General features: G+C 35.6%; 3 protein-coding genes across 3 annotated transcripts; 2 read left to right on the top strand and 1 right to left on the bottom strand.

The window, feature by feature from the left end:
* Nucleotides 1–2,403: 2,403 nt before the first annotated feature.
* LOC125825527 (uncharacterized) lies at nucleotides 2,404–6,411 on the top strand. Its single transcript, XM_049504855.1, has 9 exons — nucleotides 2,404–2,481; nucleotides 2,580–2,689; nucleotides 3,120–3,295; nucleotides 4,268–4,335; nucleotides 4,431–4,532; nucleotides 4,606–4,761; nucleotides 5,530–5,649; nucleotides 5,940–6,069; nucleotides 6,150–6,411. The coding sequence occupies exons 2-9, from the start codon at nucleotides 2,589–2,591 to the stop codon at nucleotides 6,260–6,262; spliced, it is 966 nt and encodes a 321-aa protein (XP_049360812.1). The 5' UTR covers nucleotides 2,404–2,481; nucleotides 2,580–2,588; the 3' UTR covers nucleotides 6,263–6,411.
* Nucleotides 6,412–6,945: 534 nt separating this feature from the next.
* Nucleotides 6,946–9,151, bottom strand: LOC125824936 (putative pentatricopeptide repeat-containing protein At3g11460, mitochondrial). Its single transcript, XM_049504288.1, has one exon. It carries the CDS (start codon nucleotides 9,149–9,151, stop codon nucleotides 7,220–7,222), a length of 1,932 nt encoding a protein of 643 aa, XP_049360245.1. The 3' UTR covers nucleotides 6,946–7,219.
* Nucleotides 9,152–10,742: 1,591 nt separating this feature from the next.
* Nucleotides 10,743–18,251, top strand: LOC125824970 (signal recognition particle 54 kDa protein, chloroplastic). The gene is made up of 15 exons (XM_049504319.1): nucleotides 10,743–10,998; nucleotides 11,075–11,210; nucleotides 13,026–13,093; nucleotides 13,167–13,268; nucleotides 13,418–13,570; nucleotides 13,774–13,851; nucleotides 14,027–14,152; nucleotides 14,232–14,334; nucleotides 15,293–15,393; nucleotides 16,092–16,229; nucleotides 16,321–16,464; nucleotides 16,725–16,800; nucleotides 17,130–17,215; nucleotides 17,328–17,453; nucleotides 17,909–18,251. Exons 1-15 carry the CDS (start codon nucleotides 10,834–10,836, stop codon nucleotides 18,014–18,016), a joined length of 1,710 nt encoding a protein of 569 aa, XP_049360276.1. The 5' UTR covers nucleotides 10,743–10,833; the 3' UTR covers nucleotides 18,017–18,251.
* The last annotated feature ends 183 nt before the right edge of the window (nucleotides 18,252–18,434 follow it).

The raw sequence follows: 18,434 nt of genomic DNA, 5'->3' as shown, positions 1-18,434 counted from the left end.
TGACCACTAGTGCTTTCTACATACACTCCTTCATCCTTAATCAGCGTCGAACTGAAGCTACTTTTGGGTTTGAATCCAATTCATGAAGTCACTTTTGGGTTTGAATTCAAGAACTGAGGGTTTGAATCAAAGAAATGAAGTTGCTATCATGTTATTCAGTACAAACCTGGACTATATGGCTTTCAAGCGAATATTGAACACCAATTGAAAAATAAAATAAAAATAATTTGCATTACACATTAGATTTTTTCAATTGAGTGAGTTTAAAATCATAATATAGTATATAAAATTAAGGGAAAAGGATCAAAAATACCCTCAAACTATTACAAATAGAGGAAATATACCCTCCGTTTGAATTTGGGTGCAAAACTACCCCCACCGTTACTCAATAGGCTCAAAAATGCCCTTGGCTAACGGAAAAGTAAAAAAAAGGAATTTAAAAAACTTTTAAAATAAGAAAAAGTCAACTTTTTCTTTTCACCTGCCCCTTCCAATTTTCTCCCGCTGCCACTCTTCTTCCTCTTTGTTCCTTCCTTACCTCTTAAAAGCAGATCGAACCAAAACCCAAACAAAAAAAACTTAAATCCCTCTTTTGTCACTCAAAACTGAACGCATTTTGACTAATCTACACTCAAGTTTCACCCACGACCCATGGCTTGTATTCGATGATGAAATTTTATGATGTCAAGTAAACAAATTTGTATATAAGCACCACATCAAAAATATCTTTAGTGACAATTAATTAACAACAACAACTTAATTACAGTTATATATATAAATATATGTGTGTATTTTGAACAACAATTAACACTCTTCGTAAATGTGTCTAAACCCTATAGCGATATTTGATCCAATAATAATTAACTAATGTGGTAAAGACCTTTTTATTAATACGTATATTTATTATCGTTAAAAAATATTTTTATCATACTGAAGTCATTTCTGATTAATATTGCAAAACAAACTAACTTCAAGTATTATTCTTCAACAAGTGGCAACATATATTGCAATCAAGATAAATTGCAACCTTTTAATATTTCTCTTGTATGCATATAAGTTACTTAAAAGTAAACATGAACTAATTGCATATTATAGGATATTGAACGGAGAAAACTAGCATGTAGGAATGATACAAAGAGCAAAATTTTTCTACTAGAACAATTAGTGCCAGTGTATATGTTGAATTGTTCAGTTTAATATGCGTACACTGAAATTTTAACTCAATTTTGTGCAGTATTAATGATAGAAAATCAGTAATAAATTTAGACTTTTTAACAAGAGTACTCAAGATTTCTACATATCCTTTGCTTGATATATATTTGCTCTACTTGGCAATGAGATAGCATAACTTGAATTTAGCAATTTAGCCCGTATATGGAAAAATCATGCAAGTTCTTGATAAATATGCCTTGAGAAAAAATATTTTTTTTTTTTATAAAACAGGCTGGTGGATGGAACTTGGGGGCAGCGAGCAGAATGAGAGAGGAGGCAACAAAAGAAAAAGTCAACCTTTTCTTATTTTAAAAGTTTTTTAAATTCCTTTTTTTTACTTTTCCGTTAGCCAAGGGCATTTTTGAGCCTATTGAGTAACGGTGGGGGTAGTTTTGCACCCAAATTCAAACGGAGGGTATATTTACTCTATTTGTAATAGTTTAAGGGTATTTTTGATCCTTTTTCCCTAAAATTAATCCAAATTTGGTTGCTTGATTTTTTTTTTGTTGTTGATAAAGTAGCATTATTTTTTCTTCTAAAAAATATCCAAGCAAATATAATAATGGTAAAAAACCATACATAAACTATCACCTATTCACTCGCGTGTGCCGAGTGTCATACCTTAATTATTACTCTCTTTGTATTAAAACATATCTCGATGTTGAGTTGTCCTACACACAACTATTGTCGATATTAGGATCAACTCAGCATCGAGGTGTGTTCAAATACTAAGCGAGTGATAATTTAGGTAGAAAAAAAGAGAATAATAGATAGTTGAAACATAAAGCTCGCGAAATAATGATAATTTAAGTGTGTTCAAATACTAAGTGAGTGATAATTTAGGTAGAAAAAGAGAATGGATAGTTGAAACATAAAACTCGTGAAAAAATGATAATTTAAGTGTGTTTTTTTACATTAACTCTTTGATTTTTTTTATTTTTTTTTAATCCTATCATTAGGTTCGAATCTCAATCAAGCAAATACTAGGTGATATTTTCAAGCCTTCCCGATGAATAAAGTTATCTATTACATGTATTGGACGTAGTAGGTATTGTTGAGGTGCACCTAAGCTGACCAAAATACTAATTCCAATTTTTGTTTTTTTTAAAAAGCAAAAATATTTTCAATCAATACCATTCATTCCCAAAATAAAACCCGGTTCACATTCTTGAAGAAAAACCAGTTTTTCTTCTATTTCGTCACTATAACTGAAAGGGGTGGATTCCAAAATCCCTCAAATTCTTGAAACTTTTTGATTAATTTGACTTTGTATGCATATGGGTTTTCATTTTTGAGCTCTTTTAAATTGCTAAATCAGTATATCTGTAGATTTTTATTCATAAAGACTCTTTTTTTTTGTTTTGCAGAAAATTTAAATGCTTTGTGGGTTTTCAAGAATGAGGATTCAATGTTGTATTGATGGGAAATTGCTCAGTTCTTTGCCCCCTTTAAGTCCTATTTCACTCCCATCTCCAAAGTAAGGTTCAATTCTCTAATTTTCTCTATGTTAAGTTTTCTGCTGTAAGATTGATATAAAGAGAAATGTTTAATTGTTCTGCAAAGAATGGATTTTGAGTTTTTTTTTTTTTTTTTTGAATGAAGGGTTAAAGACATGCCTAAAGTATACTGATTTTTTGAGTTTTATACCTAAACTATCACCACCAAATATTTTTCGAAACACACCTAATTATCAGTTATTTCTTTTTCCTGTGATGGTGATGTTTTTCAGGTAAGAAAGGGAACAACAGATAGTTTAGGTGTTTCGATAAATATTTGGTGATAGTTTAGCTAGGAAACTGAGACCTAATAGTTAATGTATGAAACTTGAAAAATCATGATATTTCAGGTGTGTTTTTGACCTTAACTCTCTATGTTACTAATTCTTTTGTTTAATGCATTATGCTTAGGGAGATACATCTTTGGTATGTGATACCCAGTGAGGTAAAGGGTGAATCCCTTATGAACAAATATATGGAGATTCTATCCCCAAGTGAGATTGAAAAAGTTTTGAGTTTTCGAAGAGATGAGCTGAGGAAAAGTGCTCTGCTTGCTCGTGCACTCGTCAGAACTACCATTGCTAGATGTAAGATATTATAGTTGAGTTTTTAGTGTTGAATTGGATTTGCTTTGGCATGTTGTTGTTTAAGAAGAATTGATTATTGGCAAGAAGAGATAACTAATTAGTATGACTAGTTAGAAGGTTATGTGCATTACTCTCTATACTTACTGTCTGCAGTTGTTTTAGTTGTGTTCTCTTTATTAGTGATATCTACTTCCGCTATTTCTTTTTCCTTGAGCCTAGGGTCTATCACCCTCATCAGACCTCACTTGGGGGTTTACACTAGGTATGTTGCAGTTGTAGTTGTCTCTTTATTCGCGATGTAGGCAAATAATGTAAAAACTTATCGGCACAGGGTGTTTACCCAAATCATGCTAATTCATCAGGGTTACGTCATAAATTAAGGTGAAAATGTTTACTAATTAGCTATGGTTTAGTGATAAGAGTATATGTGTACAACAACATACCAGTGTACCCCGACAAGTGCGGTATGTGTTAAGGCATACGTCATGTATTCATTGGGTTGGTGTAAACACCCGGCAAATAATGCGGTCATTTTGAAGTAGTCGGATCAAAATAGAGATGATTGGAGAGTGAACAACGTTGTGCATTTTAGTTCATCTTGGTGCCATTAAAATATCTGGTTAAAGGATGCATCATTTGGTTGGGTTAGAGATTCAGTCTGTCTTCCACAATTGTAACTATTCAGCTGTTCTAATCTCTATGATTTATTTTTTGTGATTACTGAGTATTGACGTATAAATGCAAATGTGTTTTTTAGCTGCTAATGTTGAATTCAAAGAAATTGTAAAGTAAATGATGTTTTTCCAATTGTTTCATTTCAGTGTCAGATTCTGAAATCTATCAGGTTATAAGTTATCAACGTTCGAGTGAAATTTTCAGTTCTGTATAATAATTTGCTCTATCATTAGTTATCATAATAGCGTAAGAGAGTTTGAATGTCTGATGGCTCATGAAGGCATTGGTTTTTGCTAGATCAGATAAATTCTTCAGTGACACCCAAATCCATCATGTTTAGGAATAATGTTCACGGGAAACCAGAGGTTCGTCATTCAATGTATTTCCGTTGGTTTTTTCGTGTTTTTCTTCTGGTTTGTTATAGTTGGGTACAATTAACGTTATATGTGTATGTCAATAGGTAGATTGGCCGTGCAGTTACAATTGGGAGCCTCCCGCGTTGCATTTCAACATCACACATACATCGTCTCTGGTAGCCTGTGGTGTGACAATAAATTCTCCTGTAAACATTCTTGTCCTCAAGTCAGTTTGTGTGTATATTCAGGTAAGTGGTAAATCACTTCTTTTATTTATAGATCGGTGTAGACGTGGAGGAAAAAGAAAGAACAACGAAGCACAACATATTGACTTTAGCTAGAAGATACTTCTCCAAACATGAGCTTGAAGTGTTAACTGCTATTGGAGATCCCTATATCCAGCAGCAGGAGTTTATAAAGTTATGGACGCTGAAGGTAAATTTACCTTTAGGTCCTTGATAAATGTTTCAAGTTTGTGATGATATCTACATGTTTACGGTTGAATCATGCTTAATTATTACAGTCATCTGCAATAAGACAGCTTAAGAAATTAAGATTGTATAACTCATGATTTAAGACTTGAAATGTATTTAATTTAGTAATCCGTCAATGCACGCCAAACATCAACCCCAACACCCAGTAATAGATGCTATGCATTGTTGCCAATGCCAACATTGCAAGGCCAAAGCAAGCACTGCCAGCCACGAGAACTCAAGGTCAAACTCATTCATCTGTATGTACGTACATTACATATATGAGGCATTATAAATGTTGGAGTGGGTTAGAGTCCCACATTGTTTGGGAATTTGAACTTAGGAAATCCTCCTCCCAAGTTATTGGGGTTGAGTTAGGTCCATGTGTCATATCTTTATAGAGCCTACATCCCTATTTGGGCTCCCGGTCCATGCTCCAGTTGTACCTGGGCGTGAAGGAGGGGGGGGGGGGGTGTTAGTGGGTTAGGGACCCATGTTGGTTGGGGAATGGACTGATGTTTTGCTTATAGTAAGTGGAGAGTTATAACTGATCCATAACTTGGCTTTATGCGTCATATCTGATCCACTTTCTTCGAACATGTTGTCTTCACTGCTTAATCAATAAAGACGGTCGTTTCACTGCTTGTATGCTATGTAAATGTGAAGGAGGAACATTATTTCCTTGTATTATCTATTATGTAAGTTCTCTGAAGAAATATATTGTTCACAGGAGGCATATGTTAAAGCACTTGGGAAGGGTTTCTCAGGTGCACCTTTCAAGACATTTACCATTCGTCTTGGGAGCTCTATTGGAGAACACTTTCATCCATCTCAGAATTCAAGTGCTGAGGTATGCCACAACAGTTACTTTTTATTCAACTTTGACCTCTACTTCAGAGGGGTCTATGTTGCATTTGTCTTAGGTGCATCTTTCTATGGGTTTAGCCATGTTTTTATGAAAAAAAGTAGTCAGGTTAAACCATTTGAGAACTAAATGCACTCTTAAGCCTTGTCCAAACAGAGCATTTCCTCGGTACTGTTTTTTTCTCGAGCAAGTACTAGCTAACTTATAGAAGATATCATATTTTTATCTCAACGTTACACTGGATGTTTTTGTTGATACACATACTTTTCTTTCAGGCAAGTGAAATAGTAGTGGATCCTCTTGACAACACAGAGAACCTTACAAGTAATTGGCAGTTTATGCTCTTGGAGTTTGCTAGTTCTCATTATGTTGCCATTTGCACCGAAAAGGATGTGAAAACAAAAGGTAAGAAAAGCTCTTTTTTCCCCATGAAGTTGAGAATGTCGATAAAGAAGAGTTCTAAACATGTTTTGTGATTACCACAGGTGATTGTAATAATAATCCTATGAAATTAACAGTGTGGAAGACAATTCCATTTGTCGAAGATAGTTGTGTCTCTGGAACAGACACAGTTCTTAAAGTTTGTGGCTTGAGATAATGATTGTTACATCCGCGATGATACCTAATCTGACAATATATCATTATACATTAGAATCCTTGGATTCAGAGTAGCAACTTTTATTGGATCCATCAATTTTATGCTTGGAAAACAGATTGTAGAAGTGCAAGAATTCACATTATTTTGCATTCTTGTCTGTAAGATGGCTAGTTTTCTTCTTGATTGTAAGCATTGCTTCTGTTACATAATAAGTACTTCTTTTTCTTCATTTTTTTCTTCATGAGACGATGAAAAACCATTTGTCAACGTATGGAGTGTCATTCAGTAGTATGAATGCTGCGCGACAGCATTTAAGAGTTGGTGCTTGCACACATATAAGGATAGAATTGAAAGTTGAGGCACTAGCATTGCAAAAAAGAGAAGAGAACATACATCATAATCAATAAACATTTTGTAGAATGATGGTATAGTTCTTAATGCTTATTGTAGCCAAACATGTAACTGTTTCTTTTCGAATTCAGCTCCACTACATCAAAATGGTTTTAGGGCTCTAGAAGTTAACCAAATTTTTGCCCCTCCTTGAAAGGTCTCAACATGCTTGCCCCCAAAATTTGTGCTCAAGGAAGGAGATGCCTCCATCAAACATCCAAACACATCTGTGTTCTCAAAAGTGGTCCCTTGTTTGCCCTTATTTTCTTGTGATGACAATTGACAATTCATATCTCATGGTCACTCAACTTTTCAACTTCTGGTGAATGCATGTTCTTTCTTATATGGACCACATGGGTCAACTCGGAAGAGGTTCAACCATCGATATATTATGATCCCTTGCATGGGGTGTAGGTTGTGTTCAGTTAGGTCCCGAGGACTCGATGAAAACAGAGTTGCACAATGTTGCCACAGGCTTCAAGATTCGGAGAGCATACATGACTGTTTTCCATCTTTATAATGAGCTTCACTGCAAAGTTCTTGTTATCATTTGTCCAGTCTCACCAGTCACCAATAATCATTGCAAGAACATGTACCATTTCTAAAATGGTGGAAACGGGTGGCATCTCTGACCACGAATAACCGATCAACAATTTTGCTGATTCGCTTTACAAATGAGTGACATTCATTGCATATTCTTAAGTTCTTTATAACAAGAATGTCAGCCCCTATTTCAGTGTTCAACAGAGCAAATGCAATTGCCAAACGTTCACTATGAACGCCAATAATATTAGGAGGTTCGTGATTTATTACCTCTTGACCATTTCTGTTTGCTCCTCCATACTCACTTTCAGTATCCTCCAATCTGTTCAACAATTTGTATATCTCTTTTGTTTGAGGATGACTTCTATCGCCAGCCACGAAGAGGTAAGTTTTCCCTTTACACTCAAAATAGCTATAACCTGGATCCTTTTTGAGCTTTCGTTCTCGCATCATCAATCTAACTCTTAATATACCTTCTGAACTATTTGCCTCTGTGTAGATATTTGAAAGTAGCACGTAATAGCCTACGTTTGTTGGCTCAAGCTCAACAACCTTGTTAAAAGCTAATTCTGCAAGTTCAACATTTTTGTGGATCTTGCAAGCACCCAAAAGGGCACCCCATACAGCACCATCAGGCTCATCTTCCATCAATTCAATAAGTTTCCGAGCTTCCTCAAGTCGACCAGCACGACCTAATAGATCCACAACACAAGAGTAGTGCTCTGAGCATGGCTTCAACCCATACTCCCTCTTAATCAGATCAAGATAATTTAACCCCCTTTCAGTCAACCCTGCATGACTACATGCATTTAGAACACTAACAAACACCGTTCCATCAGGTTGAATGCCAGTCTCGATCATCTTATCAAAAAGCTCCACAGCAATGTTTCCAAGCCCATGTATTCCATAACCACCTATTATTGCTGTCCAGGAGACCAAGCTTTTCTCTGGCATCTCATCAAATATAATCCGTGCTTTCGCCAAATTACCACATCTAGCATACATATTTATTAGAGCATTCTTCAAGAATACATTCCATCTCATACAACTAGACCTTATTTTCTCTTCCACCTCAAAACCAATCTTTTGAGCACCAAGATTAGCACAAGCTGACAAAACTCCAACAAATGTCACTGCATCAGGATTCACTTGCAACAATTCCATCTCATGATAAAGCTCCAACACTTCACCAGCCAACCCATTTTGCGCGTATCCAGAAATCATCGCATTCCAAGTGATCAACCCCTTTTCTGGTATATGATCAAACAACTTCCTCGCTAACTCCATAGACGCACAACGCACATACATTGTCAACAAGCAATTTGCAATAGCCAAATCATTCACCAATCCACACTTAACATTCAAACAATGCAACGACATCCCCAACCACAGATACCGCGAAGCAGTACAACCTGGAACCAATCCCAAAACAGTAACCGCATTAAACAACACTCCTCTCAACCTCATTTCACTAAACAACAAAAACCCATTCAAGAAATTACCATTCTGAACATACCCAGAAATCAAAGCATTATAACAAACAGTAAGATTTCTTTGAGGCATTTCATCAAACACTTTCTGTGCAAATTCAGTTAACTTACATCTACAGTACATAGATATCAATGCAGTTTGAACAAAAGGCTCAGATTCACAACCCAACTTGATAACATGACAATGGAGTTGTTTTCCGGTGATGGGAAGGGAGAGTGAAGCTGAAGATTTGAGAACAAAAGGGAAAGTGAAGGCATTTGGGGTAGCTCCAGACTGAAGCATTTGACGGTAAAGAATGAGTGCTTCGTTGTACTGACCATGTTTTGAGAGATTTCTCAAATGGGTATTCCATGGAGTAGCAGTAGAAGTAGTAAAGCTTGAAGCTTTGGTGAAAATGGCGGATTTGTTAGTATGGAAAAGTGACAAGAATTTGGTGTTTTTGTGGAGGTGGAGATGTTTGGTCATTTATTTAGACAAAAAAGGGTGATTGATTGCTTTAATGCATTTTTATAGAAGCGTGACAATTCAAGCTCATGACACGTATTATCTGTTGTTTTAGTTCAACGAATCTCATTAAATATTTTCTCAACCTATGTTATTTTTGCGTCTAACACCTTATTTGGATTTGTTACCGTTATATTGTATTGGATTGTTAGTTTAAATGTAATGTTTGTTTTGATTGCTATTTAAATTCTATTATGTCGTATCGTTTAAATTCATCGTTAGGTAACAATGAAAATACTATTTTATAGAACGACCATTTGGTGTGATCGCGTCATTACCTTAATATTTTCTTCTTATTTTATCTTTATTTATTATATAATAATTATATTTCATCTTTTACCCTACCTTTTTATAGTATATTTACCTCGTACCTTACTTTTCTTGTAGGTTTATTATTTAAATCGTAGATGTAGTGACATTATGTAACGACGGGGAACAATACAACCTATCCCAAATACTAACAGTGTATTCATTAAAACAATACAATACGATATATTATGAGATAACACGTAATAATCATTCAAACAAAGTGTAAAAACGCGCATGCATTATGAATCACATCATTCATATTAAAAAATATATTTTGTCTAAGATGTAATATGCATTTGATCTTTAAAAACTCATCAACCTACAAAATCTGTTGATTTTAGCTGATCCTCATCGATTTACCCTTATGCTATTAGTGTCATATACAATCTTATACGGATCTAGTTTTCGTTGAAATTTGTCCTACTATTATATTAAAGGATAAATTTATGAGGTATGTTGAGCAAACCTCAAAAGACAAACATGAATTTGAATCGTGATAAATATGAGTTCCAATAAAAGAAATATATATAGTTTTATGACCGTAAATTATTCTATCACTTACAATATCTTACTTATTGCTTATTTACGTCAATTCCAATTAAAAATCCTTCTTCGCAATTTTAATATTAACTTCATTTTCGTTTGAACCCAATCATTACATTGAGTGAACTAAATAAGAAATAAGAAATAACATAAGTAGCAAAAAAGAGGAAAGAAGAAAAGCTAAAAAATTACATTAAATAAATAATGAAAAATTTAAATTTCATTATCGTATAATTTTATCGATTATATAATAATAATTTTTTTTGGACCCTAGGATAACCCACAACCGCTACAACCTTGGTCATAGCCTCTGCCCCCCCCCCCCCCCCCCACTAAGTATAGTTTGCAAACCATATAGAGAATGCAAATCGCACTAGGCAAGCCCTAAAGACATTGAGGGGGATCGATCTCGGATCATGTGTGCCTCCAAACCAACTAAGTCATCCCGAAAGACAATATAATAAAATTTCACACTTGTGTATATTCCCACACTCCAAACTCACTTCTACTTTACTCCATCCAAGTACTACCACCAATCTTACTCGACCGATTTGAATTTAGTCGAGCTCTAATATGGATATCCGAGGGAAAACAAAACAAAAAAAGTTGATGGAGTAGGATATTACGATGGTCTGCGATGCAAAGAATACTGTAAAAATCCCCCTAGTAGATAGACCATAGATTACATTTTTGTTCTTCTAATGGATAAAGCATAAAAGAAGAAGAAGAAGAAAAAAGCTTCAATTTTTACTCCCATTTGCTTCTTCTGATTGTTTGTTCTTTAATCCACCATGGAAGCCACTGCTTCTTTCTCTTCAACTATGGCTTCTCACCATTTCTTTCCACTTTCTAAAGCCACTCTTTCAACTTCCAAACTTAACCCCACTTGTAATTCTTCTTCTTCTTGGATTGGTTCTACTCATTCTCTTTCATTTTCTTCAAGAAATTCATTCACTGTAAGACCCTTTTGGATGTTGATTAGTTTTTTTTTTTTTTTTGTAGTTTTTGGTTAAAGATTGAATTTTTATGTAGAGGGATACATGGAGGGTGATCAATTCCAAGAATGTGGTTACTATAAGAAGGGAAATGCGTGGAGGTATTAGAGCTGAGATGTTTGGACAGCTCACTAGTGGACTTGAAAATGCTTGGAACAAGCTCAAAGGAGAAGGTAAAAGCAAAAAGTACTTTCTTTTTTTAAAAAAAAGAGCTAAATTTTGTGTGAAATTTTGATGTATGGGAGCTGAAACTTTAATTGTTAATCTCGAGTAGGTATATGTTAGAGTCGCATGTTAGTTGGTTGGGAATGGACCGGTGGTCTGTTATGTGGACTTGGATGATCCTCTCTTGATGAGCTAGCTTTTGAGCTTGAGTTAGACCCAAGTGTCATATCTTTATATGGTATCATAGCTACTTAGCTAGGTTCATCCCTGTTTGGACTCCCGGTCCATGCTCTAGTTAGACAGGAGGTGTTAAAGTGGGTTACAGTCCCACATCAGTTTATATGGATTGGACAATCCTCCCGTCATGAGTTAGTTTTTGGAGTTAGGCAGGGGTGGGAACTGAAAATTGATATCTTGGATAGAGAAGATAGTTCAAAAATATGACTTCAAGAACAATGTCTTCTGGTTTTTTCATATTCAGGATAATATCTTAAGATAATTCATTAATACATCATAGCAATCTAAGGGAATGTGTTTATTTGTTGTCGTCACGATTTCAGTTAAAGTAAATGACCTTTGCTAAGTAAAGGCTGTGAGATAAGATAGGAGCATGTAGTCATACAAGGGTCATACCAATCTTGGTGAATGAGTTCAGCAAGACTTACCAAAAAAAAACCTGGAATCGATCCTTAAATAGGAATTAAGTCTCATTTTCCAAGATTTTAACATGCTGAAATACAAAATAATAACAACCTGGAATCTATCCTTAATTAGAAATTATGTCTCATTTTCCAAGATTTTAACATACATCACTCATCAGAGCTGAAAATGTATCAATGAGGATTTTCTTTATGGATGTTGAGGCTTTGGAGATAGAGTGGCAGTGGCGGATCCAGGATTTAGAGTCCGTGGGTGCCAAATGGGATTCGAACCCGCAACATCAACCTTCTAAAGTTGTCCTCCTACTGTGGCACCACAAGCCAATTTTATTCTGTGGGTGGCACGCTTTATATTTATATAAATATTATATATATATATACCTATGTATATATAGAGTTTCCGTCGAAGTTCGGGGGTGGCGTGGCACCCCCACAGCCCTTCATAGATCCGCCACTGTAGAGTGGGACAGCAAATCCCAAAATTTTATGCCCAAGCCAATTGATTCTTGAAGAATTGGTAAGTAGTTGACCTAACCTTCTGCTATGAGAATGTTTTAGTGGAAATGTGGGCAGTCAGGACGGGATGATGTGGAGGTGGAAGCTATATAAGTTGGAACATGAAGCTTAATGTCTAGACTTAAACCCCACATGTTTAGAGGACTCAACAACATGCCTGATTTCATTTTCAGGGTGGATGATGAGTTGTCGTAGATGGTAATATTGATCCATTCGAGGAGGTGCCAGATGGGGTATAATGAATTATACTTCAAGAGAAGAAACCGGGAAGATGTATAATTGATTGTTAAACTCCAATGAAGTGTATGGAAAGGGAGAGGGCCTTGCTACTATAAGATTTTAAATGCAAAGAGTAGAACATATTAACAACTATGGGTCATTGTTTCTATTTAACAGGGATATACTTTTCCTTTTTAGTTCCAAACATTATTTCTTGAAATTTTAAAGTTTCAGTAATAAACTAAGGGGAGGTATTTAATTGTTTAAAATGTGAGTTGCTTGCCTTATCCAAATCCAAACTTTTAATCATATTTTCTATGTCCCCATTTTTCAAAATTTTGGAGGTTTAGGTTCTCATTTCCCTTGTTACTAAATATGTGGTTTTATATAATGATGAAGTGGCTGTTGTTTGAATTCCTTGTGCTTCAGAGGTTTTGACCAAGGAAAACATTGTGGAACCTATGAGAGACATCAGGAGGGCTCTTTTAGAAGCAGATGTATGTTGCTCTCTATTTCAGTAGCTAATCTCTATACATTAAATTTTGCCTCTCATTTAACTTTAATCGGCAGGTTAGTCTCCCTGTTGTCAGAAGGTTTGTTCAGACTGTTAGTGAAGAAGCCGTTGGGACTGGCTTGATTCGAGGAGTAAAGCCTGATCAGCAACTAGTTAAAGTATGTAGTATCGGACTGATCACTTTGAACAATACACAATTGTACTTAGAAAACAGACGGTCTCCCTTCTGTTATTAATTTTATTTTGCTTGCACAACTGGCTATCAGCTTGATCTGAACTTTTTCTTTGTCTCATTTGGTTGGTGTAGATTGTACGTGACGAGCTTGTGAAACTGATGGGTGGAGAGGTTTCTGAACTGGTTTTTGCTAAATCTAAACCCACCGTAATACTATTGGCCGGTCTACAAGGTGTTGGGAAGACAACTGTTAGTGCAAAGTTGGCTTTATATCTAAAGAAGCAGGTGCACTTCCTAACTTCACCTTCTCTTAGTACTTTCCTGACCTTGCTTTACTCTCTCTCACTCTCTCTCTTGCTCATTCTATTGCAATTTACGTATATGGTCGTAGAACCTGCATTTCTCCAAGTACCTTCTAATATTAGCATTTTCCCTCTTTCTCATTCTATTGTCAAACTATTGATGGGCACTGGCGACATGGTCTGCAGGGTAAGAGTTGCATGCTGATTGCTGGAGATGTGTACAGACCTGCTGCTATTGACCAACTTGTTATTTTGGGTAAACAGGTATGCCATGGCACATTAGCAACAGTAAGAATGTATATCATTTCATTTTAGATGCTTTTTTCTGTTCTTCTACACATTAACACTCTTTACCTCTATATCATCTTCTTTACTAGTACGCGGAATATCTAAACACAACTTTATCCATTCTCATGTTCACTGATAAGTGGGGGAACAGGTTGATGTGCCTGTTTATGCAGCAGGAACAGATGTAAAACCTGCAGATATAGCCCGACAAGGATTACAAGAGGCCAAAAAGAAGAACGTAGATGTCGTCATAATGGATACAGCTGGAAGACTTCAGGTCATATCATTTTAGTTTCTGGATTCCGCTATAATTTTCTCCTAGTAGTTTGTATTTAAATCTTTCTTAGTTCCTGTAGATAGATAAAGCTATGATGGATGAATTAAAAGATGTGAAACGGGTACTGAACCCCACAGAGGTTTTGCTTGTTGTGGATGCAATGACTGGCCAAGAAGCTGCAGGTACTTGTACACTCATTAAACATGCAAACAATTAATTACATGGAAATTTTTATCACATGCCACAGAGATTTTGTGAAAAATGGCTTTTGACAGCATGGCATATCAATTTTCTCATATTTTCTTTCTGTATAGCTTCCTTTATACTTTGATCTACAGCAAGGGCTCACTAATATTTATGATCTGTGGTTGATCTCATTGAGGGACATCTCTTTTTCTTAGCCATGGACATTCACGGACTGTTAAAGCAGTGTATCTTATTTGCATACTTTTGACTTGCCACACTTCTGCGTTTTCTTGCTCCAAGGACTAAATCGTCTGAAACGAAAAACTTTTGCTTAAAAATCCAGGACATACTGTTATCTGAGATCTGCTTCTCATGTAGAGAGCAAAATATCTGTTGTTTGTGTAATATGGCCACCGAGCATTTTTCTCTAAAGAACGTTATATTGCTTTTCATCGAAGCTTGGAGACTTATGCCACAGCTATATATGACAGTTAATTTCTTTCTTGTGCTTGTTTTGTAGGAATAGAAGTTATTTTTTGGAACTTCATTACATAAATGGGATGTTTATCTTTGACAAAACACTGTAGCTGTTTAGCTATTTTTTACTCCCTCTATTCATGCGACTTGTTTGGTTGATATGGAGTTTAAGGAATTAGTTTCATTTACTCAAAACTTTTTTAGTCAGAAAAAGTAATTCTGCATTGGTTTTTTGAGGTTAATTGAGAAAGGCATTCCATATCTGAGTTGTTAAATGAATCTGAACTCTTGAAATTTGTTACTAGATAGTGCAATAAAAGTCTGTAACATCTCAAAACAGAAATCATAGTACTTCACTTTCATTGAGATCTTACTGACACAAGGACATAAAGTCTGCCCTTTACCAATCATTTCATGTTGAAAACAGAAATTTCCGGTTTGTTTTCTCTCTTATCGTTCACATTGATGAAATTGTAGCTTTGGTCACAACATTCAATCTCGAAATTGGAATTACTGGTGCCATCTTGACGAAGCTAGATGGAGATTCTAGGGGTGGAGCAGCTTTAAGTGTCAAGGAGGTGGGTTCTTATTACTACAAGACACATACACTTGTTTTTTCCTTGTTCTAAGTTCAGCATTGTACAGTGAGGTAAAGTCTGAAAATGAATGGTACCTATGGAGTTATGTTTTGCTTCAACTTCTCTTGATTAGATTTTCTCAAAAAAACTTCTCTTGATTAGGAGAATCAACATATATACTTTTTGAACTTGGAACAGCAAAGAAGGAGAATTAATGATGGGAGTAGATGATTATAAATATGCAAAAGTTTTTTTTCCTTGGAGGGATCATGCAGCGAAACAAAAACTAAAACGTAAAGAGTGGTTGGACCATAAACTTCAGATTTCCTCTATGTTCAACATGTCTTCTGAGTATTATCTTGGAAGATATTTACTTTTGTCAAGGTTTAAACTGAATGGAATAGATTTGAAGCCAATAGGCAATTGATGATATCTGTTTAAGTGGTTGTGTCAAATGTTGCTAATAAGGATCACAATTCACAAGTTACAACACAACAACAGCCCAGTGTAGTCCCACAGGTGTGTAATGGGGAGTGTAGGATGTAAGCAGATCTTACTCCTACCTTTTGTGGGGTAGAGAGGTTGTTTACGAATCATACGTTATAGACAAAAAGAAATCACTGATTGCTCTTTAACAGTCAGGTTTTTCATTAAATGAACTAAGATTTTGCATCACAATTATATGTTCACTACCACAGGTATCAGGAAAGCCAATTAAGCTCGTAGGAAGGGGTGAGCGTATGGAGGACCTTGAACCTTTCTATCCTGACCGCATGGCTGGACGTATTTTAGGGATGGGAGATGTTCTATCATTTGTTGAGAAAGCCCAAGAAGTTGTAAGTGGCAAACAAGTATTAATGCTCCTATTTTTTTTTCGTTTTAATTTGGTTCAAGTAGGTTCATTTGACTCCTTATAAATGATTTTAGATGCGTCAAGAAGATGCTGAAGATTTGCAGAAGAAGATCATGAGTGCAAAATTTGATTTCAATGACTTCCTGAAGCAAACTCGGGCAGTTGCTCGGATGGGTACCATGTCCCGCGTTATTGGAATGATGCCTGGCATGGGAAAGGTATATACCTGGTTCTTATTAAATCTATTTCTCCTTTCCATGTCGGTAATATTGTATGGTGAAATTCATGTTTTAATAGCTACTACACATACTTTAACTTGGTTCAAATGTAACGACCGATTTCAGATCAAACAATCAAACTATGTTATGAATTCTCAAAAAAAAAGATCAAACAATCAAATCTTGTATCAGCTATATTCCTTCGTTTTTATTTATGTGATGAAATGGGACTGAATCCCTTCTTGTTCATGCATAAACAGGTTACTCCTGCACAAATTCGAGAGGCAGAGAAGAGCTTAAAGATAATGGAGTCAATGATAGAAGTCATGACACCAGGTTATTTATCTTACTTCAAGGTTTCTAAGGACACATGTTACTTTGTCTAACCTAAACATGTATACTTCCTCTGTTTCAATTTGTTTGTCTTACTTTCCTTTTTAGTCCGTTTAAAAAAAAATGTCTCTTTCTTTTTTTGGCAACTCAGTAATTCTAACTTTCCACATGACACGTTTAAGACTACAAGATTAAAGGACATTTTGGTACATTCTATGTATCTTTAGTTTTCTATGTATCTTTACTTGGAAACCAGAATCAAATTGAAAAGGAAGGAGTTCTAGTGCTGCTAGCTCAATTCATATTTCATTGTCTTTCATCTTTGTTCTCAGAGGAGAGGGAGCAACCAGAATTGTTAGCAGAATCTCCTGCTAGAAGGAAACGTATTGCTCAAGAGTCTGGGAAAACTGAGCAACAGGTAAAAATCTGTGTGGAGTACTGATGCTAATATGCCATAAAACATAAATTCTTTGTCTGAGAACGTTCGGTACTCCTTGCATGCACCTACATAACTTGATTGCAATTTGTAGGTGAGTCAACTTGTTGCTCAACTTTTTCAAATGCGTGTACGTATGAAGAATTTGATGGGCGTTATGGAAGGTGGTTCGATTCCTGCACTGAGTAATCTAGAGGAGGCACTAAAATCTGAACAGCAGGTGCTTATCTTGTCTAAATTTTTTTTGACAAAGTTATCTTGTCTAAATTTTTGGCTGAATTACTTGTTATCAAATTAGAATATGTGGATATAGTAGTCAGTTCCAATTTTGAGCTCCTTACTACGCTGTAATCATTTCTTCCTACATATTAGTTGCGGTGTGCACAAACTGGCCCCGAACACCACAGTTATCGGGGAAAAAAGAGTTCTTACATAGTATTTCTTTTCTCTTCCAATATGCCTTCAAGATTGTAAATTCCACTCGTTCGAGGATTTGCTAATACATCTGTTCAATCTGATACGCATTTCTGTTGTATGAGATGGAGAAACCTATTCTACTATGCATTTTTTTTTTACTGGACTTGTACCCGAAAAGTGCATGTTTGCCATGTATTTTTAGATTTGCACCTTAAGCTGATGGTCTTGAATGGTCATCTTGTTTCCTTCTTTCTTCAGGCTCCTCCCGGTACTGCAAGGAGGAAGCGAAGGTCAGAACCAAGGAAGCAATTTGCAGACTCAGGATCAGCTAGGCCTAGCCCTCGTGGTTTCGGGGGAAAGAACTGAAGTATAAGACTAATATGTCAATCAAATTTTTGAAGGGCTAGCATCTTTGACTAGCTATTTATGAGTATCAACTAGAAAAAGGAATTGTGAGCAAAAAAGGAAATGATCAACTAGGAAAGGGAAGTTCTTGACAAGATAATAGTACATTGTATGTACTCTCAACTATATAGTTTTGTCCCTCTTCTTGTGTAAAACTATTGTCTTGTTGATGTATTTAAAGGGTTTGATTTCTTCACATAACCATCTTGTAATCTTGGAAATTTGTTAGTTTTTCCCACTCCTTTAAAGTTTTACATTCAAAAGTTTTTTGCTTAACTATAGCATGTTTGGCCAAACTTCTAAGTGGTTTTTTCTCTTTTCTTTCAAAACCACTTATCTTGAAAAATGAAGGTTGTTTGGCCAATCTTTGAATAGCAAC

Source organism: Solanum verrucosum, unplaced genomic scaffold (genome assembly GCF_900185275.1).
Source record: "Solanum verrucosum unplaced genomic scaffold, falcon-dt-bn FXZP01000125.1, whole genome shotgun sequence".
Lineage (NCBI taxonomy): Eukaryota > Viridiplantae > Streptophyta > Magnoliopsida > Solanales > Solanaceae > Solanum > Solanum verrucosum.
The sequence above is the reverse complement of the archived record's forward strand: the minus strand, read 5'-3'. Positions and strand labels throughout refer to the sequence as shown.